We start from the raw sequence: 27,882 nt of genomic DNA, 5'->3' as shown, positions 1-27,882 counted from the left end.
TTATTGCTTCAACCTTTGCACACTTCAGTTACTAATTTCCTGTCAAAACAGAAATATCTGTGCTGCTGTCATCATGCATGGCACATAACCCTTTGATATCTTCTGACCACTGTCAATTTAGATACCGTATATGAGTCATTATAGGTAAGCAGTAATCATTAACTGTGGAATAGTTGAGTTGCAGTCCTTGACACCTGTCAAATCTCGGATTAAACATATACTGAAGTCAGTGCAGGTGTGCATCCAGCCATGGAAATGGGGGGAAGCACAGACATTCTTTTCCTGTGCACTTTACAAACCTCCATGACCACCCACAGTGCTGTGAAGTTAATTAGTTAAGTACATGTTGTTGAGCATTCATCAACTTGCTAGCTGCCACTGGAATTGCTTAAGTGGCAGTAAAAATAGGACCGGTTTGGGGTTTTGGGGTTGGTGGGTTTTGAGTTTTTTTTGGTCATGTTTTTATTCCTGTTTCTTTCAGCAGTTGCAATAGTGGGGGCCATTCTTCCATCTGTCAATGAATTCTAATCCTTTCTTATTGCAAAACATTGAGATTTGCTTTCTGTGTTCTCACAGTTTTTCAGTAGATTTAAGGCTTTTTTTCTGTTGATAAACAGAGTGGATTTTTTTTCCCTAAACAACTAGTCATAAAAAATCATTAGCACTTGTCTGTTAAAACATGGTGGTGGTAGGTTTACTTTCTTACTCAGTGTTTTCCACTTCACAGACTGATAATTGGGGAAGAAATATTGATTATTCTAACCACAGATATTATTGCTGTAGAGGATGCTGTCAATTCTTACTTGAAATTAAGTAACTGAGGGAGTTAATCTTTAATATTTCAGATTCGTTTTTAAAGTTGTGATGTTTTGTGATGTATGGAATTTTCTACATTTTATGATACCAGATATTGCAAGAGAACAGTAAAATAATACTCAGTTTCTAATGAAGTAACAATACTCTACAAGAATGTCCCAAGGCTATAATTAAATAAACTGAAAGAAATGACATTTCCCTCTGCCATTTCTTGGAAAATCAACTTAAGTGTATGGAGAACAGCATTAAACAGAGTCCTCTGTTTTCTCTATTGAGACCATTCATTTTCCTTACTGAGATATTTTAGGTGTGGAAAAAGTGAACTTGAGGGCTTTATAATATTTTTCACTGTACTTGCAATTTATTTTTCTGCACCGTTCCTACTTAAGCAAAAGATGGCTACAAATTGCTCTTTTAGCAACATAAATGCTTGGTACAGTCGCTGCCTTGTCTGCTTGTAGTTTACTATGTAATGCACATTCACTTCTACAATCAATAATAATCAATAATGCTAAATGCACACACAGAAGACACGTTGGAAGATGAGTAGTCCAAAGATACTTCTGTCCTGCAAAACTGCTGGTTCGACTGAAAGCAGAAGATCTAAAGGAAATTTTAACAAACAGAGAGCGCTGCTAGCAGGCATCTGTGTAATTATCCTATTAAAACAGAGTAACATCTGCATTATCTGTGCAAGTGGAGAATGGAAGGGAACATTATGTTGTCTAATCCTGTTTGGGAGCATTATGAAGTTAAAAGGATAACATTTTACCAAATCTGTGTTTCAACACTTAATTACCTTTTAATTACCTTTTTTCTCCTTGGGTTTTATGCTAAGGACCCTGCCTGTAGCTTTCATCACAGAACTGCCCTTGCCTTTGACTTGTTTATGCCAGGTTTTATCTTTGATTTTACTGTGGAAAGATGAACCTACTGTGTCTTGAAGGCCGTTATTCCAATTATTTTTCCCTAGTGTGTGCAAAGCTCTGAGAATATTAATTTTATATACAAAAGGCACGTTATAGCAGTCAGTATTATGTGTTTTGGATTTGGTTGCAGAGAGCAACGTCTTTGGACTATGTGTTATGAATAAGGAGTAATGATGCATGGCAGAGGCCACACAGGAGCAAAAGGAGATTATTCCAGCCTTCTGACTGCTTGCAGTGTAAGCCAGGAGTGTATTGGCTTAAATAATGTAGATTTCTTTTTTCCTCTTTACCCCTGAGGGTGTCTGATTTCCTGATCACCTATCTAACCATATGCCATGGCTCTTGCCAGGAACTCGGAGCGGTGTCACTGCCAGCTAAAATTACTTGTTTTCTGAGAACTGAGTTACGTTGAGAATTGTTTTAAATTGCTGCACTGGCAACATTGTGGAGTTTAGTGTAAACACACAGACGCACACAAAATGTAAAAGCAGCCATACCTTGAAATTCAGCTTAGAAACCACTTCAAGCATTGAATATGATCCAGACGCTGAGAGGTGTTCCACACCTGCCCAGGCGCATCACTCCCTCTTTGTTCTCTTTCCAGTGCTTTTTGCAGCTTCTTTGTGCTCTAGCTAGTACTGTACAATGTTGATACATGCAAATTGAACATGTACAAAGAAAGCATGTTGCTTACTCCTATTTTGTAGCAGTCAGAGTGAAGACCTAGTCTAGCTAGTAAAAACTATGCTGTGCTAACTTTGCTTCTTTTCTTTCCTCTTGCAACAGGATGGAACTGAAATACGGATGTACATCGACTAAAGAGCTGGAATAAGACTGAGTCCTGCCCTGTGATATTTATATACATGGACCATGAACTTGCTGTTTGGCTTCATGCTTTAGGAACCTTTGTAGTAACAGTGTGAAGCTGTTGGAAATCATGGCATTCTCTCCATGGAAGCTCTCCTCTCAGAAACTCGGCTTTTTTCTGGTGACTTTTGGTTTCATTTGGGGAATGATGCTCTTGCATTTTACTATTCAGCAGCAAACACAACACGAAAGCAGTACAGTCTTGCGTGAGCAAATTTTGGATCTCAGCAAAAGATACATCAAAGCGTTAGCTGAAGAAAATAAAAATGTGGTTGATGGGCCTTACGTTGGGACAGTGACAGCATATGGTAAGTGTGTGCTCTAGGTTATGTGATAATCTGATAAGGTTTTTCTTAAAGTCGTCCAAATGTTTTACGGCATTATGCTGCTCAATTGACAGTATATTGCACTGTGGATTTTCTGCATAGACTGAGAAAGCAGTCTTGACTTGTAAGTGTGAAATGGGACAATTTTTCATTTCCAGTCACTTGGAAATGAAGATGTCTGATAATTTTTACCACATCTGTCTAATAACTGTATCTGGTATGCCTCAGGTTATTTTTTTTAGAATGTCATTAAAAAGGGTTTTTTTGCTGTTTTTGAGAAACTTTTGGAGACTTTTCAGTGTTGTGTGTCAGTGATCTAAGAAATTCCTTGTGGAAGAAGACTGTACCTTATTGATAAATTAGAGACCTGCTATGTTCATTTCTTTTTTTTTTCCCCATGTTAATCTTAAACATATTGTATTTGCTTTGGAGTAAAGAACTCTTGAGTTCAGGTGCTTTGATCTGCAGTAAATTTTAATGCTTACTTTACCATTTGTACAACAGGAGAGTTAAGTTTGTGTGCATGTGTGAGAGAAAGCACGCAGAAAGGAACGAAGCATGTTGCCAGAAAATGTTATGAAAATAAACATATAATCCAATTTCAAGTTAGGTGTGGCCCCTTTTCAATCTGATAATGTCACATCATACACCTTGATTGTTTAGCATTTTTTAAATTCACTTTCCCACTTAGCTATGCACTTTCAGGCTATCTGGAAAGTTAATGGCTAATTAGTCATCTAGATTTGTTTCCTTTTATAGTTGCCTTAATATTTGGCTCTGAAGAAATTGGATAAATGTCTTTTGTAGGTTTAGACAAAGAATAAAGACTAGGATGCAACAGATAATAGCTGCATGTTTTTCTATAGTTTTCTCTTAATACTCTACTTCTTGGTGCATGTGATGAAAATATTCTGCTGGGAGTTTCTCTCCATGTCTTGTTTCTGTTAGCACTTTTTTCCTCTAAAGAAAGAAATGTTGAGTTTGTGTGAAGGTGCTTGCCTGCAAGCCTGAGATTATCATCCCAAACACAGGTAACAATTACATCGCTGTGTTGCTTAAAGAACAACCCATCCTGATTCTGTAACTTCTAATTTCTGTCTGCATATTGAACTATACTGCTATGGTAATATTATAAAGCAACACAAGCTAAATAGAGTGGTACTAGATAGTTATTTTGATTGAAGACCTCCAAGCAAGTAGAGGCCCCTAGAATTGTGTGTATACACTTAAAAGAAAATGCTATCTGCTATATAGCCATCATCAGTGTCCTGTTATCTTGTAAGGATGGTTGATGGTAGCTGAATTGAAGAAGAAAAACAAAAAACAAAGAAAAATATGTCTCCAGAAATGAAGGGTAACTGCATTAATCCAAGTCCAAGCTAGGTCTGAAGGCACAGGGCATCCTTAAGCTCAGATCCTCCTGCAGCTTGTTGCTTGTGGCATTAATTTCCTGTTCCAAATCCCACCGAGCAATAAGTTGACTTGCCGCCAAAGGATGCTCAGGTTCCCCAGGAGAAGTTAAACTGCATTTGAAAGTGCGTAAGAGAAATTTGTAACACTTCTGTGAAAGTAAAGCTAAGTTTTGTGTAAAAATTTCAAGTTCCATGGCTGAGAAGAATTTTAAGTTTAAAGACAAGTTTGGACAGGTGTTTTCAATTAAGGAGTTTGGAAATATGCAAAATATTGGTAATATATTTACTTAAAATATTAGAGGGAAAGATGCTATGGTGAGTGAATAACACCATATTAAATAATACTTTATGAATCTGAGGAAGATAATAGTTACTTATTAAGTTATATTGTTCTGTTTGTCATACCAAATGATTTGTTGATAGCAAATGATCAGGTTAGCTGTTCAGGATTAAACACATTAATGATTAATGTTAATGATAGTGGGTAGAAGTTGGTTCACTATTCTATGAAAAATAACAACCTTGACTTTTAGCCTTTTTATTTCTTTTAATCTTATCCTCAGATGCTATTACTAAGCACAGTCATCATTTTCATGTTCAAGAATAAGTTTTAAGTTTGCTTGATTTGGCTGCTTTTACCCACCCAAAAGATTTTCTGTCACTCCTTGTGATTGTATAGCTTGTTTGCTTTCCCACTTTTTCTTACTCCCATATATTGACCGATCAGGCAGGTAGATCAAACACTTTCCTTTTAAAACTTATGGTCCTAGTATACACAGTGAGCATTAGATTTTTATAGCATTAAGCAGTTATATTACAAAAATTATTATGAACCTGTTTCTTCCCTCCCCTTCTCAAACTAGCTTCCAATTGCATTTTTGAACTGGTAAGCAGTCTCTCATATAAATGTTTTGGTATTAAAACATTACAAAGTTTAGCCATTTTTTTCTTTATTCTCTGTGTATACCTTTATGTATGCTATGTTTCTTCCTCGTTGTTTCCTGAATTTTTTTTCTGCCTTATTTTTCTAGTATTTTTTCTTCCTTCTGTACCATGGTTTTGTTCATGTTAAACCCCTGCTCCACTCTCTCCTTCTTTCCTTTTTGTCTGCACACTGTACCATTAAGTGATGCCACAACCCCTTTTAAGATAGTCCAGATCATTAGTGCTCAAGATTCCGTCTTCTGATCTTTAAAGGACAAAGAAAAACACACAATTATAAAGAAAAATATCTACTTTATGGCTTCATGGAATAAATATAAATCTCCTTTTATTTGGAAAAAAGAATCATAAGCCTTCTAAAACTAATAGCTTTTTCTTACTCTCTCATTTGCACAAGTATTGGGCTAGTCATGGGAAAAAAATAAAAGGAGTACAAAATAAGCATGGCAAGAATACAACTGATGTTGTGGCAGAGGAATCTCTTCAGATGGATGGAGAAATTTTCTGTTACAGATCAGAAAGTTATTTGATTCTAAAGTTGTGGAAAGCAGAAATTGTATTATACATATGCACATGTAATATTTTATGGAATTAAGTGAGAGAATAATGTAAATTCATCATACCAAATTCTTTAATCCTGAGAGAAGGGTGAACAAAGAGCAATACTTTCTTTTATCTTTTTTGGCTCGTTGCCACTATAATTATACGGTTTAGCCTCATAGTGGTCTACTTTTCCATTCGTCCCCACCGTTCTTTTAGCTTCTCCAACTGTCTGGGCAAGAAATATGAACAACAGAAAAAGGGAAAGAAAAAGTATCAGAGAACTCTTTCTGGGTTGTCATTTGATATGTAAACTCCTGTTACTATTTGTTGCTTTCCAAATGGCAGAATTGCTATGTCAGACCAAATAGGTAGAGGCAATCACTAACAGCTTAAAAACAACAGGGTTTTTTTTTGTGTTTTTTTCGTGTTTTGTGTATATGACAGAAGGGTTGAACTTAACGTTTTTTTGCCAGTGAAGAATGCTGTTGTGCTGGAGGAGATGCAGAAGAAGGTTTTTGTACTGGCTCAATGTTGTCCCATCTCTGGGGGAGGAGATTTTTGTTTGCAGGTGACCGAGCATCTAAAAGACTGTTCCTCTGATAGTGCTTGAATATGGATTTAGGTTTAGGGTTATTGTTACTTAAGCAACTTCTTATTACCTGACTATTGCAAAGCATGCGTTTTTTTATTCCCATGTGTGTACCCATTAAGGCAGTACACATTTCACCTTGAAATTAAGATATGTGTATGAGTTGCAGTGTGCTCTATAAAATACACAAGAAGACAAGTTCCACCTCCAGGGAAACTTTTATCTGAGGCTAGATAAAGTAGGGAATGTTACTGCATAGAACTGCTGATGACAAAGATTTGCACTGAGGAAGTGTCTGCGTATATTCCAGTCTCATTCTTGTATCTATTTTTTTATTCTGTCTGACATGGCACATTGCATTATTAAGCAATTTAACTTTTCATTTTCTCTTGTAGATTTGAAGAAGACACTTGCTGTCTTGTTGGATAATATCTTGCAGCGCATTGGGAAGCTGGAGTCCAAGGTGGAAAATCTTGTGCTTAATGGAACAGGAGCAAACTCTACCAACAATACTACCACTCCTGCTCCCAGCTTAGGAGCAGTCGAAAAGCTTAATGTAGCAGGTGTGTATGGCAGTTTAAAATATTCATGCAGTGTTTAATCTGTATTTTTCTCTCTTGGCCATAACATGATTTTTTGGTGTTAGACATTTGGAATGCCTTGGAAAACAAAATTCCAAGTCTAGCCTCTATCAATCGCAATCTGAAGTCCAGTGGTTTTTTTACAAGCTCAGAGGAAGACTTTCCATGGTAACTTGAACACCTTGAAGAAAATAAAATTCTCTGCCAAAGCAATATAGTCTACCTTGTTCATTTTAAATGTTTCATACTTCAAATGATCCCACTTCAGAAAGATTAAACTGGGCAAGCATTTTCTCTGTAAGTCTAGTTACTTGGGTTGATATTAATCTACTCTGCATTTTTACCATAGGCACTTTATTGGTTATTAACCGAAAGAAAACATTTATTATGTTTTTTATTGGTTATGATTTAAAAGTGTCTGTCCCTACTCTGCTTAATAGCTGTTACGATTTGGCACACAAAGATGACCTACCTGGTACCTTCAACTTAAGTATCTATTTTTAAAAGTCATTTGAAGTCATTAATTTTGTCTTCAGTGAAAGGCCTGTTCGCTACTCTCACAACTTCTCAAAGTATTTGAGTCATGCTGTGGTAGAATGGCTCGCTGGCCTCTTCACCTGCACAGCTCTGTTCCTTTAGTGTTCCCAGCTGTGAATGTGGTTTATACGCTAAATAAATATTGCTGTTTATACTCCCTGGTCTATTGCCCTGCATTTTGCTCTGCCAACAAGTCTAAAGAGGTACTGGCTGTCCTGACCCATAGGAAGGTCTGAGTCTGCCCTGCTAATGATCTTTGCAGTCCCAAAAAGGGAACAGAGCATAGGAGTTTTGTTTGTTATTCCTGGTGTTTAGCAGATTCATAATTTTAGTACTCACAAGCAACGCCTAAGGAGGTTGATAAGAGTTTTCAGTTTGTGGTGTTTGCATAGCTTTTTGAGGCCTGAGGCTTGCTCTGTGGCAAAGAACACCATTTGTCTTATTAGAGCTTCAGTTTTTTACCTTTTGCTCTTGTACACTAAGTTTGAAATATCTGAAGCAACTATATTAACCAGCAACAACAAAAACCTTTAGGAAACAATTTCCTAAGGTTTGATTAATGTATTGTTCTGGTGCCTTGTTGAATAATATTACTGTTCAGGTATCTCCAGGCTGGATAGTACCAATGGGTAGAATAGAGCTGGAAGCTAATCCTTCTGTTAAAGTGCCTCCTCTTCATCCATTTAAAGCCATTAGTGGAAATTAATCTGATCAGAGGCAGCCAAATGGAAACGAAAAACATGTTTCTACTTCTGTCTTCAAAGCAGTTTCCTGACAGTAGCAAACTCTGGAAGCCATATGATTCCAGTAGAATCACAACATAAATATCTTCTCAGCTAGGAAGGAATTTTCAGTAAATAAGCTAAGTTAAGTAAACATCGTGATTACAATACCAGCTACAGTGTTAGATTTGTCTGTAATATTTTACCAGCATCCTTTTTTATTGTGCTAGAGCATTTGAGATAATCTGAAGATTGTTGCAGAGAATGCAATTTGTTACCCAACAGTTTGTCATTTTACTGGAGCTAAAACACATATGTATACAAATACACATAATACTTTCATTGTTTTCTTTATAATAGTTTATTCAGCCATTACAATATGAAGTGATCACAGAAAGCAAATGTTAGGATTACTGTTTCTGTTTTATCAGCTCTAATATTTTAATGCTGACTTTAGACAAATTCATGTTAGCTATTGCTGGTAATATTTTTCTTATAATTTAAATCAGACTACCATGGCAGGCTAGACTTGTCAGTCTGAATATGCAATGGGCTTTTCTTCATTGTGTATTTTAAGTGTTAGTAACACTTTCATAGAAAAAAAAGTAGTATTCTTTTATCTGCAAACTAGAAAGAACAGAGATCATGATTAGTCAACATTTCTCCTCCCAAAGCCTCTCTGCATGTGGAATTTTCCTTTATTAGGTACAGTGCTGTATTAAGAAAGCAATTCTGAGCACAGTATCTATATGATGCAGGTGGATTGTGATAACACAGGAATCCTGGTTTAGGTCCAAGGTCAAGTTATTGAAATCAGTCCAGTTTATGGTTTTGTCTGACTTCAGTGAACACATCTGGCATGTGGCCATGTCTCAGATTTATGGATTGAAAAAGTCTTTTTGTTAAGATTAAGGACACTGGCAATTGGACCAGATAGGGGTTTTTAAACAAAAGTTCCACTTCTCCCTACCTTTTCTGTATAGACAACTAGAATAATAGTATATAAAGGAAATATTTACAGTTTTAGAATGTATAACTGTTTTCTTCAGTTCATAGAATTGTTTAGGTTGGAAAATACTTTGAAGATCATCGAGTCCAACTGTTAACCTAGCACTGCCAAGTCTAGTGCTAAACCGTGTCCCTAAGCAGCACATCTGCTCATCTTTTAAGTACCTCCAGGGATGGTCACTCAACCGCTTTCTGGGAAGCCTGGCTTTTTTTTCTTTTTTCTTAAGTCATTCCACCTCTGACTGTCAAGCATGGTGCAGAACAGAGGCAGCAGCCGGGAAATCTGCAATGGAAAATATGGCTCTGTGGTGGTGTGTAGGGTTTCTGGCAGACAGTGGGATGCGAAGAAAATCCATCTGGATTATGCTTGTTCATAATAAGAAGATGATAGCAGTAGATAAGCAGAAATGTTGAGGATTTAGCAAGGACTGTAAGTCAGCTGTCCCTGAAGCAGGTGAACTATTTTATTCATTTTTCAGTTCCCATTCAGAGGTCAGAAATCTATCTCTTCAGACTCTCAGACATCGTTGATTTATATGCAGACTGAACCATGTATTCCTATCCTTAGTTGTGTTTAGGTGTAATGTTTGTACTGTGGTACCACACCTAGTTTTTCCCTCTGAAGTTAGTTTTGCATCAGTTTTTCATTGAGCGAAGCCCAAGAGCAAAAAAGCTTCTCCTCTCTTTTGGGTTGCATGAAAAGGATAATAGAGCATCTTAATATCACAAATACCTTTAATCCTCATCCCAAAGGAGCTGAGGATGTGACCTCTGCTAAAGGGTGAGGCTCCATAGATTATATTAAAGAGTAAAGCTGGGGAGCACATTGAGTAGATTGAGTGGGAGGTTAGGTGTTACTTTTTCCTTTTTTTCCCTCTTTAAATCCATGTGTAAAATCATAAGCATACTTTCCTTTTTTTTCTTCCCTTCTCAAAACCATCCAACAACCTGGTTGTTTTGATACTGACAAATTTCAACTGCTTTTTCAGAGCCTCCACTTGGTTTATGAAAGAGTGTTGTTAATAAAGATGCTTATAAGGCTTCAACTGATTGGTTTGAGAAGCAATCAAGTCCTCTTTCCTTCTCTCTATTCTGTCTTTATTCAAGTTGTATCTGAAAAGATTTTGATATTTGGTAGCTGTCCTTTCTGCATTCAGGGGAAGTAAAATATTCCCATACACACAAGAAAGTATTAATCTAAACCTTGGGTGCCCAGCAGATAAGAGTTTTTGTCAGCCTTGTCACAAAGCTTTGAACCACCGCCACAAATAATACCTTAGGTAAATCTTAGCTTGCTGTTTTGGAGGTGATTAAGCGGAAATGGTGAAATACAAAACTGTGGCACATGTCTACATGGCTGCTTCTGTTGTAGGCAAATCCTTGGTTTCATGTGACAGGCACAAGATCAGTTTGATTTTAGGCAGCTTGGCTTTTAGCGGTTTTGCTTTTCTAAGATAACTGTGAAAGGAATCCTTGATTTTTGTGGGACATATTTCATCAGATAGGACGATTTGCTTGCACAAACATGATCAAAGAATCAATTCTTTTTTTTTTTTTATGTGTTTTTTCAGTAAGCAGGGGGTGTGGGGTTTGTGTGTTGTGGCTTGGGTCTGATTTGGGCTTTCTCTTGGTTTTTTGTCATTATGGGTTTCCCACCCCAAATTGTGAACTCTTGCTGTGATTTTCTGGCAGCTATTGATTTAAGTGAATTAAAGGAAACCATTTCAATTCCTCAGGCTTTAAAACACTACTAAATAATAGTGGTACTAGTTCTGAATATGCGCATTGCAAAATACTTTTTTAAAAATAAAAATGTTGATTTAAAGCAAGGACTAAGGTGCTTTGAAGCCGCTGTCATCACTCTACTGTGCTTGTTCAGTGAAGAGCTAAAGTTTTGGTAAGTGTAACCATCCATCAGCTTAGATAGTATAATTTCACTGAAAACTGTGCCAGACTGGTTGTTTACAAAATACTATTTTGTCTTGAAAAGTGTCATTGTGGACGATATTAATCATGTGTCTTTGATCCCGTAAAAATGAGCAAGTGAAGGTTCATATCAAGTCCTGCTCCTCACCTGCCTTGTGCATATCTGGCCCTAGGAGAACTCTCTTTAATACCAAAACCAGTCAAGAACCAGGTTGCTGGATGCAACACTGCTCAGCAAGGGAGAATATTTTTGGTGTTTCTGTTCAGAGTTTCCATAGCTTTTTCACCTTATGCATTAACTTGTTCTGCTGTATTGGCTGTTGAGTTCTCTTTTAACAACTTCAGTGTTAGTATCTTCAAAGTCACTCATTAGGATGCAGACTTCAGTATTTACTTGTCATCCAAGACATGATGGCTTGGATGCCTGTCAGCTATCCGGCATCCTTCAGGAATGTGTAGTGAGGCAGGCTGACAAGCCAGCTTTGGCAATGCTGCGAGCAGGCTTTTTTTCAAACGTTACTATGGTGAGAAGAACCTTTGCTGTGGTATTTCCACATCCTCCTTCCTAAAGACTTGGGGCTGACACACTGAAGCCTTTTAGGTGAGGAAGAAGACTCAGGTAACTTCATGATCAGTTGTTTTGTTTCCATGGCTCTTTTTCTGGTGAGCCTTGTTACATATATAACAGCCTTGTTAGTTTTAACAGTCTGCAAACATAGTTCACCCTGTAGTTCTGGACTTGCAGAGGCAAACTAGATTTTAAAAAGCTATGATGTTGCATGTTATTTTGAATTTCCGAAGCTGTCCTGTTTTAAGAGTGCTACCGTAGGCTTTTCTTCAGTTAACATACTATGTACAATGTTCCATATGGCTGCACCTTAAAAAACAAACTGTTTGTCCCCACAGAACATCAGTGTGCACCAGATGTAATAGGGTATGGACTTCCCTGGTTCTGTTAGCCAAGATTACAGCTTTCACAGGGTAACAAGTTGCTTTGACTCGTATGTGTTGTGCCTTATCTATTGCATTCTTTTTCCACGCTGTATACAATACAGAGCAGTTTTTCCTAGTTTTCTGTCCATTTGGCTCCCCCAAAGGCAGCAGCATGGAGTTTTCAAGCCATGCTGTTGCAGTGCAGCACAATGACTGTGCAGAAGACCACACGTGAATATTTTCCACTGCGGTGCTGAGCTGTATTAGTGATGCTGAAGGGGGCTGTTAGTGGTCCCCTAGGCTGCATTTTGATTAAGCACTTGACTTCTACTTGTATTCTCCTAACACTGCATTGATTTCAGTAGCATTAATGGAACATAGCAGCACAGCTGGTGTGAGGATGGACTAGCACTAGAAATGTTAACTTTCTTTAAATCATCCCAATGCTTCACTACTGAAGTTTCTAAAGTATTGGTAGAAACCATTTTGTGCTCTGCATTTAAAATCTTGAAACCTTTATCTCAGTTCGTTGAACACGTTGATAGTGTTTTCAGCCCACAATGCAAATTTTCCCATTAAAGAAATCTTACCAGCTGGGGATGAAAAATGTGAATGAAATTGAGAATGTGTTAATTAGTGGGAGAAGGGAAAGGAGGTCTTACACAAACTAAACTAGCCTTAACTACGGTGTTGTGCCTAGTCATGGGTATGAGATTTCAGAACTGAAATAGAAACAAGAGAAGGTCTTAATGAATTAAAGTAAGAATAATAGTTTTATTTAATAATCGAAACCAGGAGAACAAATAGAGATAAAATTCGTGAATAGACTTGATCGCATGTGATTACTCTGTTCTTTTAATACTAAAGTAGTTCCTGATTTTATGAGATCTGCTGATGGGAAACACGTTGAGTCAAGCTATTTTCTGTGCTATATGTCATCAGAGGATATTCTAATACTCATTTTTTGTACTACTCTATAAATCTGGGTTTAGCTTCCAGGTTCCAAAGGACATAAACTTTTGTGTCATGTTAAATTCTTAAGGTACTTCCAGTCTCTGAAGATAGAAGACTTGGTCCTTATCACACTAGATGGGCTGTTGGTGTTATGGTTTGCAATTTCAACAGTATTGTGGCTTTTTCATTTGCTGCTTTTTTTCATTTGTTACTTTAAAACTTTTATGACAAACAAAATACCTATCAAGCAACAGTCACTACTGAGTAACTAATTATAACTGTTATTCAGCTTACTGTCTTAGTAGATTATTTTTAGACTTCCTAACTGTCTGACTGAGAAAAACTGAAGCAGAATTTTTTAGCCTGTTACAGAGCATATTATTTGAAGGATGGCGCAGTATAGGAAACGGACAAAATGGGTACATAGCACTCACCATTACTTACTTTTACTGTTCTATTAAAGAATAGTCAGGAAGCAAACAAAAAAACCCAGTTCCTTATCACAGATTGTGCTTTTTATCTCTTGGGTGTTATAGACCTTCACTAAAACAAACTAAACCTGTGGACATGGAGTTTAATCACAAGAGATGATAACGACCTGTCCCCGTGAACTGGTGTTTGAAGAGGGTGGTGTCAAAGGCATGGGAATTTAGCCAGTAGAATCACTCATATAGAGCAACATGGGGGAAATATCTTTCCAGTGCAAGGTTGGGTGGCTTAGTTTGTGTCTGCCAAGCCATTCGTGCCAGCGTGCCAGACTTTGCACTGAAATAACTGATGATTGCTCACAAGTTCAGTTTCACCTGCTGTGCAGTGACGATCTCTGATGCAGAGCTGTGTTATCTTTAAACAGCCACAGACATTTGCAAAGTGAACATATGGCTCCTTTCTAAACATGGGGATGGAGTTTTGGTTAGTTATATATTGAATATCCCAGGACTTCACAAATGGACCCCTGTGTTTAAAGAGGTGGTTGGTTTTTTTTTAAATCTAGAGTTGCTTGGTGTTTTATCAATATCTTCCATTGTTGTTTTTTTTTCCTTCAGGATAATCTGTAGCATCTGTGCGTTCTTAGGTTTATAATACGCTCACATTCATATTTTCAGTTTGTCAATGCATTCACTTTTTGTCTAACATCCTGTGAGATAGATATTTAATAATTATGTCTTTGCATAACAGCAGTCAGGAGGAAATAAGCCCTGCATGGCTTCAAAAACACTTAGGTGTCTGTAGAATAGAAATTAATGTAATGACTCACACAAAGCTTCAGAGAAAAAAGCATGAGTATTATCTACTGTTGCTTTGTACTGACTTGACAGTTGCTGTATTCCAGACTTTTTTGGCTGTAAGTTCTAAGTTTTGGCTGGGAAAAGAGACCTCAGAACTTGCATTTTAAATTGCATGAATCTAATTAAGAATAAAAATCCTTGTGGTTTCTCAAATACTTTTTTCCCAACAAAAGTAACTTTAATGTCTAGCTTAATAATGTATTTTTTCCCCTTCAGGAAAGATCTATCCGACATGAATTTAGTAACAGCATAATACTTTTATCCAGACCTTTTTAACAGGAATCTTTGTAAGATATTAGGGTTTTTTCATCATCTCCAAATGATGAAGAAACTCTAAACTCCTGAACTGCATTTTAATACCTGCTTTTCATGCTTTGGAAGATCCAGATGTGCAGATCAGTATCCCCAAGGTTCCACTTGCTTCACCTCCCTTATCTTTGTGAGCCATTCAAAAGTGTAAATTGCTAGTACCAACACTCCATGGGATACACAAGATTTGTTCACCTCTGGATTCCTGTTTAAGAAGGGCCAGCTCCTAGTTAGTGTAGGTGGTTGACAGGAGTGAGCTGCGTTGGCCGTATGGGCTCACACTGAGCTAGAGACAGGCTGGGGAACACGTTCCAGCCCTTGCTGCTTCTGCTGCTCCAGCTGCGCAGCATGAGGACAAGCTGGACTCTTAATTTGGAGCTATGAATTTGTATTGAAAGAGGCTGACCACAGCTTCCATGACTTCAGATATTTTACAAGGATGTTTCCTATGTTTGTAACTGTGGTTCAGAACAGCTAGTTTAGTGAGGACAGGGGAAGGAACCTTTTTGTTTCCCACAGGCTACTAGGTTATACCAACTGGCTCCAGGACACCCTCCATGCCTGGTTGGGAGTGAGCTGCTAGAGGAGCTGAAGGGTAATTTTTTGCACAGATTCAGATCATTAAGGATGAAAAAAGTTGGGAGTGGTGTTTCCCAACATAGAACTCACACTGACTATGGCCAAGAAGAAGGGGTGCTGCTTCAGCGCAAGTAGCACTTGTCTGGAATCATCTAAAATTATTCACAAATTCAGACTTTTGCATTTAATTCTCAGGCTTATGTGTGGAAACCCATACATTCGAGACTTGTGCATTTCTACAGACGATGTGTTGCTTTGAACAAATCTTCTTGACGTAGATATGTTTCCAGTCCATTTGTGTCAGCTGGCTTTCTAATTGCAGGCATGAAGGAAAGATGGCTTGTCTAGGGAGCACTCCGATGGCACAGAGTTGCTTTGTTTTGTCTTGTATGCATATATTGCTACATTTTGTTCTGCTCCGGATAATGCTTTATGTAAATTGTTTATATTTAAGCTTTATAGAACTGCCTTCACTATGCGATTACCTGATTAGTAGCTGTGTACGAAGCAAGTGAGAGTTGGTATAGGTGTTTGGATACATCCATTGTAAGTCTGAGTGGGAAGCTGGTGGGCACGTGGAGCATCTTCAGAGTCTGTAATGGTGGAATAAAAGTGTTATCATTTTTGTGGAAGGTGAAAGGAAGCATTTACTGTTGCTGACTGAATTTAGTACATGCTTTTAATTGCCGCTATCTGTATGCATGCTCTGTGTGTTCTTACTTGGAACAGAAATCAGAGCTATAGTTGTCCGTGGCCTAGTCTGCAAGAATTCTGTAAGGATAAGAAGATAAGGGAGAATATTTTGAAAGTGTTTATTGATTTGATGTTACGAAGTCATCTTAAAAACAACTTTGCTTCAGTGTTATTGACATTGACAGTACAGCTCAGTTTGTCAAATTGCTTCTGCTGCAGAGACTGCCAAATAAGTGTCTTCTTCCTAGAGTGGTTCTTCTTTCCACGCCTGCTCCATTTTGCAATGCTTCACTCGTATTTCAAGTTTTTATCTTTAAAAGAAACTATTTTCAAAAGAAATTGAAAATATTCAGATAAATCAGGAGGTGTTTTTTTGTATATAATACAATGTTCTTTTATCCGCTGATCCTGTCCCTATTTTAGTCTGGTACTGCAACCTTTTTTTTCCCCTGAGATCTCTAATTAGCATACTCTGGGTGAAGCTGTGCACCGTGTCTGCCACAGCATGGAGTGTTCCTCGCTTGATGGATGGCTGGCTTTAATGATCTTGATTCTTGCCCGTGGGAAAAGCCAGAAATGATGCAGGTATAATTTAGATAACTCTGGGATGAACTACCTAAATTGAAAACCTTATCCTCTGCTGCCTCTGGCAAGAATCTCTCCACCATGTTAATCATTTTTCTTGCCTTAAAGGCCTGCATTAGAGGATTCTTCAAAGTTCTTAGAAGAAAGTCATATCCTGGAATTGGTGTGGCAATGTCCTTTAAAACTGCTCCTTTCTCCTTGACTCACAGGCTAGAAGTGTTGCTCTGTATAATACTCTTCATGTGTTGTAAAAATCTAGAATGATAAAATATTAAAATAGGTAAAAAAAGAAAAAAATTCTTGGGAGACCATAGGAAATTTTTCTCATGAATGTGATGTAGTGCTGCTCGGCTGTAAATTTAGATCATATTGCAACATTTATTAATTGGGTCATGTATCTGATGCCAAGTTGCAGATCATGGGTGTATGATAAAGTGAGAACAGAACTTGAAAATCTGTTTTTATGTTTAAGAGTAATATACCCTTTACAAATAGTTGACAATTGGAAACAAATTGTTGCAATTTAGTAGTTGTAATCATACTTTGATTAGGAAGTTATTTTGCTTTCTATTATTTTCAGTGTGGGTTAGCTTAATTTTTAAGTCTTCATAAACCAGCTTTTGTAATTCAGCATTTTTACTGCAAGTCAAAGGTGTAATCTATGCAACCATTTTCTTCTTTAGTCAGAAAGAGCACACCGAATTTTAATGTTACAACAAATATTATACAGTAGGAGTCTTCAGTCAGTCAGCCTGAGTTGTAGATTCATGAAAATAAAATGAAGGATTCATAAGGCTACCTGTCAGAACTGCGAAATGAAATTCAGTTTGGTCTATGTTTCCCTTTAGATCTCATAAATGGAGCCCAAGAACAGTGTGAATTGCCTCCTATGGATGGTTTTCCTCACTGTGAAGGGAAAATAAAGGTAACTGAACTGTTTTTAATCTTATTATGTGCATTTTGTTAAAAAACTGAACATATATTGCAAGAGATCACTACTCAGACCATGGCATAAAACAAGAACAACTGGGTCAAAAAGAAAAGCGGACGTTTAGGAGTGTGTGTCTCGAGCCTTTAATCCTGCTGCTGCAGAGAAATGAAGTGACATCCTATTAAGACAGACATAAAATGCCATTTTATAGTAAAATGCTAGATTATTTAATAAAATACCTTATTATTTGAATGCTTTCTTGTTACTCACTAACTTCTCCTTTTTTAAAGCCCTGTTTTTGTTCCCCATTATGAGTCATTTGGTGTTCCCCTACCCCAGGACTGAGATTCTGTGGGTACCTCACTCCAGCCCTTTCCCCATTTCAGCAAGATATTTGTGCACACATTTTTTCCCCTCTTTACCAACAGCTCTGTCTGGTTCCTCCCTTCCCCTTCTCCATTAAAAGCATTCTGCCTTTTCTGCTCACAAGCCGAGTGCTGCATAAGTGTGCCACCAGAGCTTTGGGGTTCACAGCTGATTCTATATAAATCCTGTATTTGACTAATAAAGCAGTGGGAAAGTCCAAATATAGAAAGCCATCAGACTTTGGTTGGAAAGGAAATAACAAAACAAACCAAACAAAAAACAACTTGCAGAGATGGAGGTTTTGGATTTTTTTTCCCCAAGATACATTTTGAATGTAAGGATACTGTTTTAGTAGTTGTAGATAAAAGTAAAATTGCTAGGCACTTAAATATCATTATCAAGTATTACAATTTATTTCTGAAAGTGAAAGCAAATAACTACCCAAGTATATGTGAAATTATATTTCCTTTTTTATCTAAATAAAATTCTTAGACAATAGTATTTAAAAAAAAAATAAGCTGTTCCTTTTAAATCTCTGGTCTGTGTTTTCATCTGTTTTGACAAACTGGCTGCATAGTGAGTATGTAATACATTATTTGAATATTAAAATACAAATCTAAATTAATTACTTGCTTCTGCAGAAATGCCAGATTCTTGGCAGAGTTGAGCAGATTTCAATCTTGGTAACTGAAATGATGTGTTGAATTCCAGAGCGAGTGTAACACGGGGTGCAATGCAGGCAGCTCCAGCCACGCCCGTGTGTCTGGTCCCTGATTATATTCTCCTTTTGGTATTTGTCTCTGCTTGCCTGGCTTCCAGTTTGTATAAACTGTACCCATGTCTGGTATGTAGCTGGTTCCCCAGCACAGGTGAATGCAGAGATGCAATATGCTGCAAAATACTAATGAAATTCCTTTTCTGTTATTCATTATTTTTAGCTGGTCAGATATACTCACTTGCAGCTTTCCCCTGTTATTCCTGAGTTCAGTGTGAAATACTATAGAGATATCGCATGGTACTTAAACCTAAGAGACTGTGTTTTTGTTCTGTTACAGTGGATGAAAGATATGTGGCGGTCGGATCCCTGTTACGCAAGTTATGGTGTAGATGGGTCCACGTGCTCCTTTTTTATTTACCTCAGTGAGGTCAGTAACCTTTTAATCTGCAGAAGGGGAACATCATAGCACCTCCATAGTTCTGGTAACTGCAAACTTTTCTCAAAAGAAATCATAACTTTCTTCAGAAAAATACTATAAAGAGGAAGAAGCAATTAAAACAGAATTATTATGAAGTGTGCTGATATTATTCATAAATCATTCAGGATTTTCTATGCTGGAGAATTCTGATGTTTATAACTGAAGTGATGTAAGCAGCAACCCTCCAGCGAGCCCACGCTAAGTATCCTGTTGAAGCTGGGTCATAGACCCTTGCCTCTGAACACTTTTTCTGCTGCTTTCTATGTAGCTCCTGAGATAGTGACAGGTAAGGGTTTTAAGAGACATTTGGAAGGTAAAATTTGGGAAGTGGACCTAGATGGTATGTCCTGCTAAGCAGCAGAGCAACTTCCTACTCGGAGACTGTTCATGAATTGCCAAGTCTATTACAGAAAACAAAAAAACCCCTGAAAGTCATGTTTTTGAGAGAAGTTACAGATATATTGGCTAAAGCTTTTGGTACCTATCAGAACCAAGTGAGGTGCTTACTCTGGTGGGTTTTATGCAGACCTCCCGTTTCCTGAGTGACACTTGTTTTCCAAGAATTAATTTTCTCAATCAATTTTATGAGCTCTATTACTGTCTTACAGTGTGTGTGCCAGACACAGGTGTATTTGATCACTTGTCCCCTTCTTTCTTATTAGTAAAATTTTGATATCTTAGAGCAACTGATCTCAGAAGCAGTATTGATATTTACTGCTTGCAAAGAACTACAAGAGCCAATGTGGCTGCAGAATTGCAAACTACTATTAATTTTGTAGTTTCTGGAGGATTGAGGGGGTGCAGCTGGGTTTTTTGATGACATATCTGAGATTAAAACAGTAATTCTGTTATATAAGTAACTTGTTTGAAATGAAAACAGTTTCCATTCATTTACTCAGCTGACAGTCATTGAACTTTCAGGGGCGTTGCTTGAAGCAACAATAATAGTTAAAAGCATATCCAAAACACGTATCTGAAGAAATAAAAAAAGCTGAGTTGAATCACAAATTTGACTCATTCCGTTGCTAGGACCCAATGTTGATTTATTTAAGAGGCTGTCATGCTGGGGAAGAAAAACATATATGATGGTCTATATTATTTATCCTGTTATTTATCATAAAAGCTGGAGATATGGTTTTGTAATCATCTGAAGCCGATCTAGGTTTCTGCTAAAAGGTTATGTTTTAGCATCAGCAGAGTTACATTTGCACATTACTATTCTGTCAGCCAGCAAATGCTTCATGTTTATAATGGAGATGTGCCTTAAAAAAGAAGATACATGTTAACAGAATGGGACAATGTATTATTCTTAAATGACATTTATTGTTATGTATTTCTGTTAAATGACAGTACTTTCTGTGACAATCTCCTCTCATCATCAGTTTTGATGCCATTAGTTTTTTCATAATTGATCTTTCAGCTCATCCTCATGGCAAAATGTAAGCAGATTTACAGAAGCCAAAATGGTTGTTTTCTCAGGGGTCTAGGGATTTAGAATTTTTCTTTAAGCAGCAATAGTGAATTTGGGCAACCTCTCATTTCTTGATGGAACAACAGTACAATTAGTATACGTGTATATTTGTTAACTTCAGACTAAGGTCTTGTACTTCTTTTTTTAAAGTGTTTTCCCATGATAGAATGTCAAACTAATATTGGGTGAGCATATTATTAACCTTGAGTGTAAATTTGGCATTCTTAATCCTATGATTAATTCCATGATTAATGCCCAGCAGCAGAGGTTGAAAGCTTAAATGTTTGCGAATGCAAGCATGAAATGAAATTCTAATAACACTACAATGATGTGGATTTATGAGGTGTGTTGGCTGCTAAGGATAACTTGGAAATGCTATTGCGAGAGTAATTTGTCAAAGTGGACAGTGATGAAGAGTTGACAGTTTATAGTATGGTTGCACAGCTGAATGATAAATGTGTCTACAGAGCTCTCAAGTCAAACTGCTGATGTGAAATATTAAAATGCATTAGATTACTGGAAGCATATTACTGTTAAGGTTTTTCTTTTTTTACTTTAAGGTTACAGTATAGGAGTGAGATGGTTGTGCACGCATAATCTGTTTTACCAAATTTGATATGCATCAAATTGTGCATATGTGTACTTTTGCTCTTAAAATCACCTCTACTATCTCGTGTGACAAGTGCCTGTGCTCTTTCATACTCTTTTGAGATCTACTTTTTTCTTCTGAAGCAGTTCCGCTAGTGTATTATGTTACACTCCTCTATTAATAGCACTCTTTGTAATACAATTCTAAACTTGTAAACAAAAGATCTGGAAATATTACATTTTGGTGTGTAATATGGGTCAGAGCCAGAGAGACACTAAGTAACTTGCCCTCGGTTTGTGCAAAGATTTAGAAACAAAGCCTGGAATAAAAGCGAGTCTTTGAGGATCTGTCATGTGCCCTCACTATGTTGTCACCACATCTGTCTGCAAAATAGTTACACCACAGTGAAAATCCAGGCTGCCCCAAGTCTCCTCTTCTGCAGGGCCTGCACAAGTGCAAGTTTTAGCAGTTCTGCCTCCACTGGTTTGCGTTGAAGGGCGCTCCTGCAGGAACGCAAGAACAGCCAGCGGAACTTCTCCACCTCCCGTCTTGTGTCTTGGCTGCTTGAGCCATATGGGAGGCAAGCATGGCAGCGGAAGGAAAGCAAGAGGCAAGCCAGCACATTCAGGCTTGTGGGTTTTGTTTAAAGCTCTGTCTTGTACAGACTTGCAGATAAAACTGCAAGGATTTTGTCCTTCTGTCTTGCTGGTTTGCTGCAGGCATCAGATCACTCCTGGTGGATGATATGCAACTGTGCAGTCCTTGTAACACTAGCCTTTGAAAGACGGGAGACACAAATGGCCTGAATAGCAAAACCAGGCTTAAATTCTCTTGAATAACAGAGCAACACAGAGATTAGAAGCAGCAAAAATTGAAAAGCAAGTCTAGGCAGCTCTAAGGTTTCTGGATGGTTTGGACTCGTTTACTTTTAACTATAATACAAACTTGTCCACTGAGAAGAGTTATTTCCTTTTAAACTTACCATTTAGTTATGAAAAAGCCACTTGTTTAACGCTGTAATGTCACCGCCACAGTTATAATTGTCACGGATGGCATTGCCTCTAGGGAGAAATGTGAAAAAATGAATTTCTAGACAGTACAAAAATATATTTCACTGCAAAATGTCAGCTTGCAGCTGAAGAATGACACTTTTAAAAATATATTCTAGAAAATGATTTTTGCACAGTTTCTCAGCTTACCAAAAAAAAAAAAAAAGTGGAAGGATCTTATCACTCCTTTTCTCATCTAGATATGTGCTTTCCCTGCAACAACTGCCAGCTGCCCAGGAGAGGGACTGCGGCTGTGCCTGCTGGGCAGCCACTCGCTGCCATGGAGTTACCACCGCCCAGGGGTCGTTCCATTGACATCTGCTGATGCTGGGCAGATCTCATTAAATCCCAGGCTTTGGATATCCAGCTCACCTTGCAGATGCAAGCATAGTATTTGCTACCCTTCTTGGAAGCAGATCCAACACTTCAAGACTAAAACTGTTTCAAAGACCAGTCCTTGAGATTCTTGCCCATTTGCTAGTATACCACTGGAGAGAATTCTTGTTTTCAGTTGTTCAGACTTGATGGGAACAGAATGCATGGTTTGATTGCTGTAGTATTTTTCTTTACACTGTTACTTTTGCTTTGAAACATAGAGCAGAAAAATACAAACTGAAACTGATTTTGAATGTGGGTTTATTTCCAGAATGCAAGCTGTAGTCTGAGGCACATACTAGTGAAAGCACCTGGGAACTGTAATTATACAGGTTCTGTAAATCTTTGTGGTGTTGCTGGTTTACTGCAGTTTGCTAGCATCTGTGTGAAGTCCCCCTTTACAAAATTTCTGCCGCATGTGTAATCTAATTTCTGACTTTGAGATAAGTTAATGACTTGAATTTCTTCATTGTAATTTAACATGAAACCAGCTTCTTTGAATTCTACACAATTACTCATAAAAACGACAAAAATCTTGTTGTTGTCTGAAATGTAAACCAGCAAAAGCTTGAACTTCTTTAGTCATCTTACATATTCCCCTAAGAAACTGAGATGCTAATGATTGTCAATACTTTGTTCCCAGATCATCCATTAGCGTATTCCCCTGGATCTGGGTGACTGGGGGTCAGTTGTCGTTTCTACCTCAGTCATTTTAAACTGAGGTTAATATTTTCCTGTCTTGTTGGAAAAGGCAGAGATGCTCGTGTAGAAGAGGAATCAAATCTAGTACATGTTGCCGAGGCTGGATTAAGAGACCATTTACTGATTGGTTGTGTATAAGATTTTGTGTTGCAGTGTTCCTGGGACTGAAGGTACCTAACACCCAATTTTTGGGATTGCCTTTGGAAACAATAAAATCCAAAGTTACCTCTATACTCCTCCATTTCAGAGAAATTATTGAGTTCAGTTTAAGCAAAATCTGAGCCTTCACACCCCAAAGCAGTTCAGAACACCAGCTTTTCTCTAAAATCTGGAATCATGTAGCACTTAAATTTTGGACTTCGAAAGTACCATGCAACCTAACCTTATATATATGCTACTACATATGCTTTAGCCAGTGCTGTGTCTACAGAGATTCAGAACCAACCGGGAACACTTGACTTCTTGGATGGACCTAGTTTCTTGAGGATGATCAAGGACTACCTAATGCATTTGACTGGCCTTGAATTCAACACTAGGTACAGGAGACACAGCTGGTCTTATTCAAAAATATGACAGAAGAAAGATAAATATGTGTTCTGAATAATATATTAGCATTTATACCACTCATGCAAAAAATGGTCCATCTTCAACTCTGCGGTTGCTGCTTCCCAACAGTCTTCTTTAACTGCTAATCTGCAGTCTGATACCACATCCTTCCTATTAAATCATGTGCACGGCAGTGTAATAGTTGGTTGCTATGGAGAGAATAAGCTAGAAAAAGAACCCAGTGAGAGGAAAGTTGTTCTGGGAAGCGGGGGAAAGGAGTCCTGATTCCGTCTTTGGAGACAACTTCTGTGTTTTGTCTTAAATGATTAAATAAAATGTATTAGCAAGTTGAAGGGCAGGGTGCAAATGAACACTGCTGTCCACCTTCCCCTTGCTCAAACTTAGAGCTTGTTGGGTGTGGATATTCTGTACCTAAACAAATATAAAGCTGAAGTATTTCTACATTTCTGATGGATATTTAATCTAGATACTTAAGTGAATTCATAATCCTTTCTGTCATTGTTGCCGATGACAGAGAAAAGGTGCAGATGAATGGAACAATACCTTGTTTGTAACTGCGTAGTGCAGCCTTAGCACGTGCTGTATCATCTTCCTGTTCACAATCACATGCATGCACATCTACACACACATTTGTATGTGTATACACACACACTTTTTTTCCATTGTATGTGTTATTTAACCACAGATATTCCTGTCCCAGGACAAGGTACACTTTAATGCTGTTGCATTTTCTGCAGACTTTTTTGTTATGAGTTAGATGGTACAATACCTGGTCAACGAAAGCAGGTTGGTTTTGTTTTGTTTTCACCTGTCGCCCTGTTCTGTATTAGAAGCTTTCAGAAAATGTGTTGCAAAACAAAGTCCCTAATTCTTGTCCTCACATTCCCTGCCCTATCCCTGTCTTGTCCCTGGTAGTTTCAGGGAAAGCTGATAGGCTTTCCTCAGGCAATTTGGGAGCAAGGAGAGAAAAGCAAGTTCTGGGCACCAGATGTTTTCACAGAGCTTGTAGCACTGTTGGTGCTTATTTGTCATATGAAATGAAGGACGTCGAAGGCCTCCACTCAAGCCATTCTGAACAGTTGTAGACATTCCTTACTTTTCTTTCTCCCACATCTATAGTTGGAAGTTAGTACTCACCAAAAAAAACCCTGACTTGTACTTATCTTACATCAATAAGTCTGAGAAAAATGGATTAAGTTTTCACTGGTAGTTGCTGGAAAGAAGATCAATTCATTAGCATCTTCCTGCATTTTTGAATGACTATAGCAGCCACTGTTGTTTTCAGAGAAGTTTCCATGGCAGTGGTTAGTAGTCTGAATCTGAGAAGAACAGCTGCAGAACTTGATCAGAAATGATGAGTACAGCTCAAGTTATTGTTGTGGGCCATATCTGAGTCTCACGAGGCGACTGGGAAAATCATTTAACTGCTTAGGTTTCATATTTAGTTCTAGGCATCCTTGTGGTGTCCTGTACCAGAAACCCTGAAGCGATTAGCTGAAGTGGCAATACTTGACTCTTAAAAAAAACCCAAACAAACAAAAAACCACCCACCCACTTTCTAGGTCATCTGAAGTTCTCACAAAACTGTAGGTCCTTCCAAGAGCTGCAATTAGAAGTCGTTCTTTGGCTTAAAAGTGAGGAATTGTGTGTTCTGGACAGGAAATGCTGAAGTGCTCGGTTAGAATTGAATATTGGTTCACTGGGCAGGAGACAAAGGCCAAGTAATGGAAGAGCAGAAAGTGGGTGTCTGGAGAAAGGCCAACAGTACATTTATTTAGATGATTTTTACACGTCTTCCAGAAATGATGCAACAGAAGCAGCATTTATTCTGCTCTACTATGCATCATTACATGAGGCTAAATAGAGAGGAAGGCAAAGTTTGTTTTGCTACCCATCTGGTTAGTGCAAACTGTTGCTTTTAATTCTGACAAGATATTGAGCACTATTTCTTTACAAGAGTTTTAAGCAGTCTTTGCTGAGGCTTTGTGCTGCTGTTAGACCTTAATTTTACATACTGCAATACAAAACCACAGTTAACTGGAAGCGTTTTGCTTGAAATACATATAACAGTGCAACTGTTGTGGGTTTTGAGAAGGGCAGCAATAAAACTCAGCAACGTGCTAGATATCTTGTATAAGTATCATGGAATCAGCAGGCTTTTTAATTATGTAGCAGAAGCCTGTCAGTGCTATAGTTTCCTTTTCCCCTAGTTCTACAAAGGCTGTCTCTGAAGTCCTAGTTACCTTGTGTAGTTGAAGAGGTTGAGATCCATCTCCCTTCTACCAAAGTGTCTATAGGCTGTTGTTCACCCATAGCTCTCACTGAACAGGGAAGAAAGAACCACAGATAGAGAGAAATATCTCTGTTCCCTCTGAAAACCTCAGGTTTTTGCAGCTGTGATATTTCTCGCGTACTGGGCACCTCTAAATACGGATGTTACGGCTTGTGGAGACTTCCCTGCTGTAGTTTTTCACTTCTGTCTTTCCTCTGTATTTGCATGATAATATATATTATGATCTAAAAGTGACTTCTGGTACATGATCTGCGGCGTTGAGTGGTTCCATGTTCTGCCCTCCGGCAACCACTCTTATCATAGTCGGATTTTTTCTCTCAGTTTTCTTGGAACCATGACTTAGTTGATTCTTTAATTACCAGCAAAATTAACCCATGTTCTAAATGATAGAATTCATATTAGCATTGTGGCTGGTTTTGCGATCATAATGTTTCCATCTGAGGGGTAGTTGTTTGCTTAATCTTTGCTTTCTTGGTGCTCTCATTAATTATTATCCCCCCATCTAAAGCTCATAGTTTGTAAACTATTGGCTCATAAAAAATAGCAGAATTCATTCCTTTTTTCTGTAAGAGAATGCCTATGCATTCTTCCCAGTGCTGAAAATAACAAAACAACTGGTAATACTTTGAAGAGTATGTTGATAAATCCTCCAGTGAGTTAAGTTGGTCTTTCCAGTGAAATGAGGAATTGACTGAATATCAATAAGGAAAAATGAGTGCTAAACCAACTGTGTACACTGATATTGCTTTGTGTCTACTCCTTAAGTGTTAATTTGTGATTAGAATTACTGTGATTTAGTTTAGACTAGAGGGAATGTTTCTAAAAGCACAAGAAAACCTGTATTTGTTTCTGTGTCAGTGAGGTGTGCCGCTAACTGTCCTTGGTAGCTCTGAAAAATCTTTGGTTCCTTTAGGATGCCTGGTGGTGCAATGTGAAATACATGAACCCAGGAAAGGGGCACTTACAGTAGTTCTTGAAATGTCATATCTTAATATAGATCAATTTTAAGCTAGGAATAATTCAAAATTATTTCTACTATTTGAAAATAAAAAGAGAGGTTGTGACTGGGCATGATTTGTAACATGGAGCTTACAAATCTTTTCCACCAGTGATTCCACAGCTTATATCGGTAAAAGTTCAGATCTTTAATGGCTACAATTTCTAGTATATTTCCAGAGTTGGAGACCCCTGAAGAATCACATGTTTGCAGACAAGGTTGATCAAGTGACTGCTTTCAAATGTATTAAATACAATGAGTAGATTAAGTCATAGCATTCAAATTAATGCTTCTATATAATTTGTCTGAGGAACCTAGTTTGAGACATTTCTTCTCTTTAACGAGGTTATGATGTCTATTAATTTCCCTGCATGTAACAGGTCTTCTAGGCAATCATTTGGTATGATCTTAAGCTTTTAATCTCTAATGCTTCAGGCTTACTGCAGCATGATTAAGCTGAAATTGTGTTTTGACAAGTCTATGCCTGCAGGAACCTTAAGACCAACTCTGAGTTCAACTTCTCAGGGAGCTGTGAACTTTATCAGTAGTGATGGGGTATCTTAGCTGGCTATAAATTTTTGTGTTCCTCCCTTTTCAGACTGCACAGTTGTTTCTGTTTCCATGGGTTTGCCTCCAACAGTGAAATTCCTTTATCCCCAAAGTGAATTTCTCAAGGCACATGAGTAATAAAGATTCTACAAGACCAGCAAGATCCCCAGGGAGAGCACAGGAGCTTTCAGTGACTTGCATCCATTTGCTGTTTCTTCCCCAACTCCTAGCTGTTGTACATTTTTTTTTCTAGTAGA

At 37.8% G+C, this 27,882-nt stretch overlaps 1 protein-coding gene across 4 annotated transcripts in view; it reads left to right on the top strand.

The window, feature by feature from the left end:
- The window catches only part of MGAT5 (alpha-1,6-mannosylglycoprotein 6-beta-N-acetylglucosaminyltransferase), a 122,720-nt gene that overhangs the window by 44,852 nt on the left and 49,986 nt on the right, over window positions 1–27,882 (top strand). For all 4 annotated transcript variants that reach the window (XM_065069585.1, XM_065069582.1, XM_065069583.1 and 1 more), the window contains exons 2-5: window positions 2,532–2,920; window positions 6,820–6,987; window positions 17,389–17,465; window positions 18,893–18,982. In XM_065069585.1, the coding sequence (XP_064925657.1) occupies window positions 2,683–2,920; window positions 6,820–6,987; window positions 17,389–17,465; window positions 18,893–18,982 (573 nt within the window). In that variant the 5' untranslated portion in view covers window positions 2,532–2,682. The remainder of the gene's footprint in view (window positions 1–2,531; window positions 2,921–6,819; window positions 6,988–17,388; window positions 17,466–18,892; window positions 18,983–27,882) is intronic.

This window comes from Columba livia, chromosome 7, assembly GCF_036013475.1.
Source record: "Columba livia isolate bColLiv1 breed racing homer chromosome 7, bColLiv1.pat.W.v2, whole genome shotgun sequence".
Lineage (NCBI taxonomy): Eukaryota > Metazoa > Chordata > Aves > Columbiformes > Columbidae > Columba > Columba livia.
The sequence above is the reverse complement of the archived record's forward strand: the minus strand, read 5'-3'. Positions and strand labels throughout refer to the sequence as shown.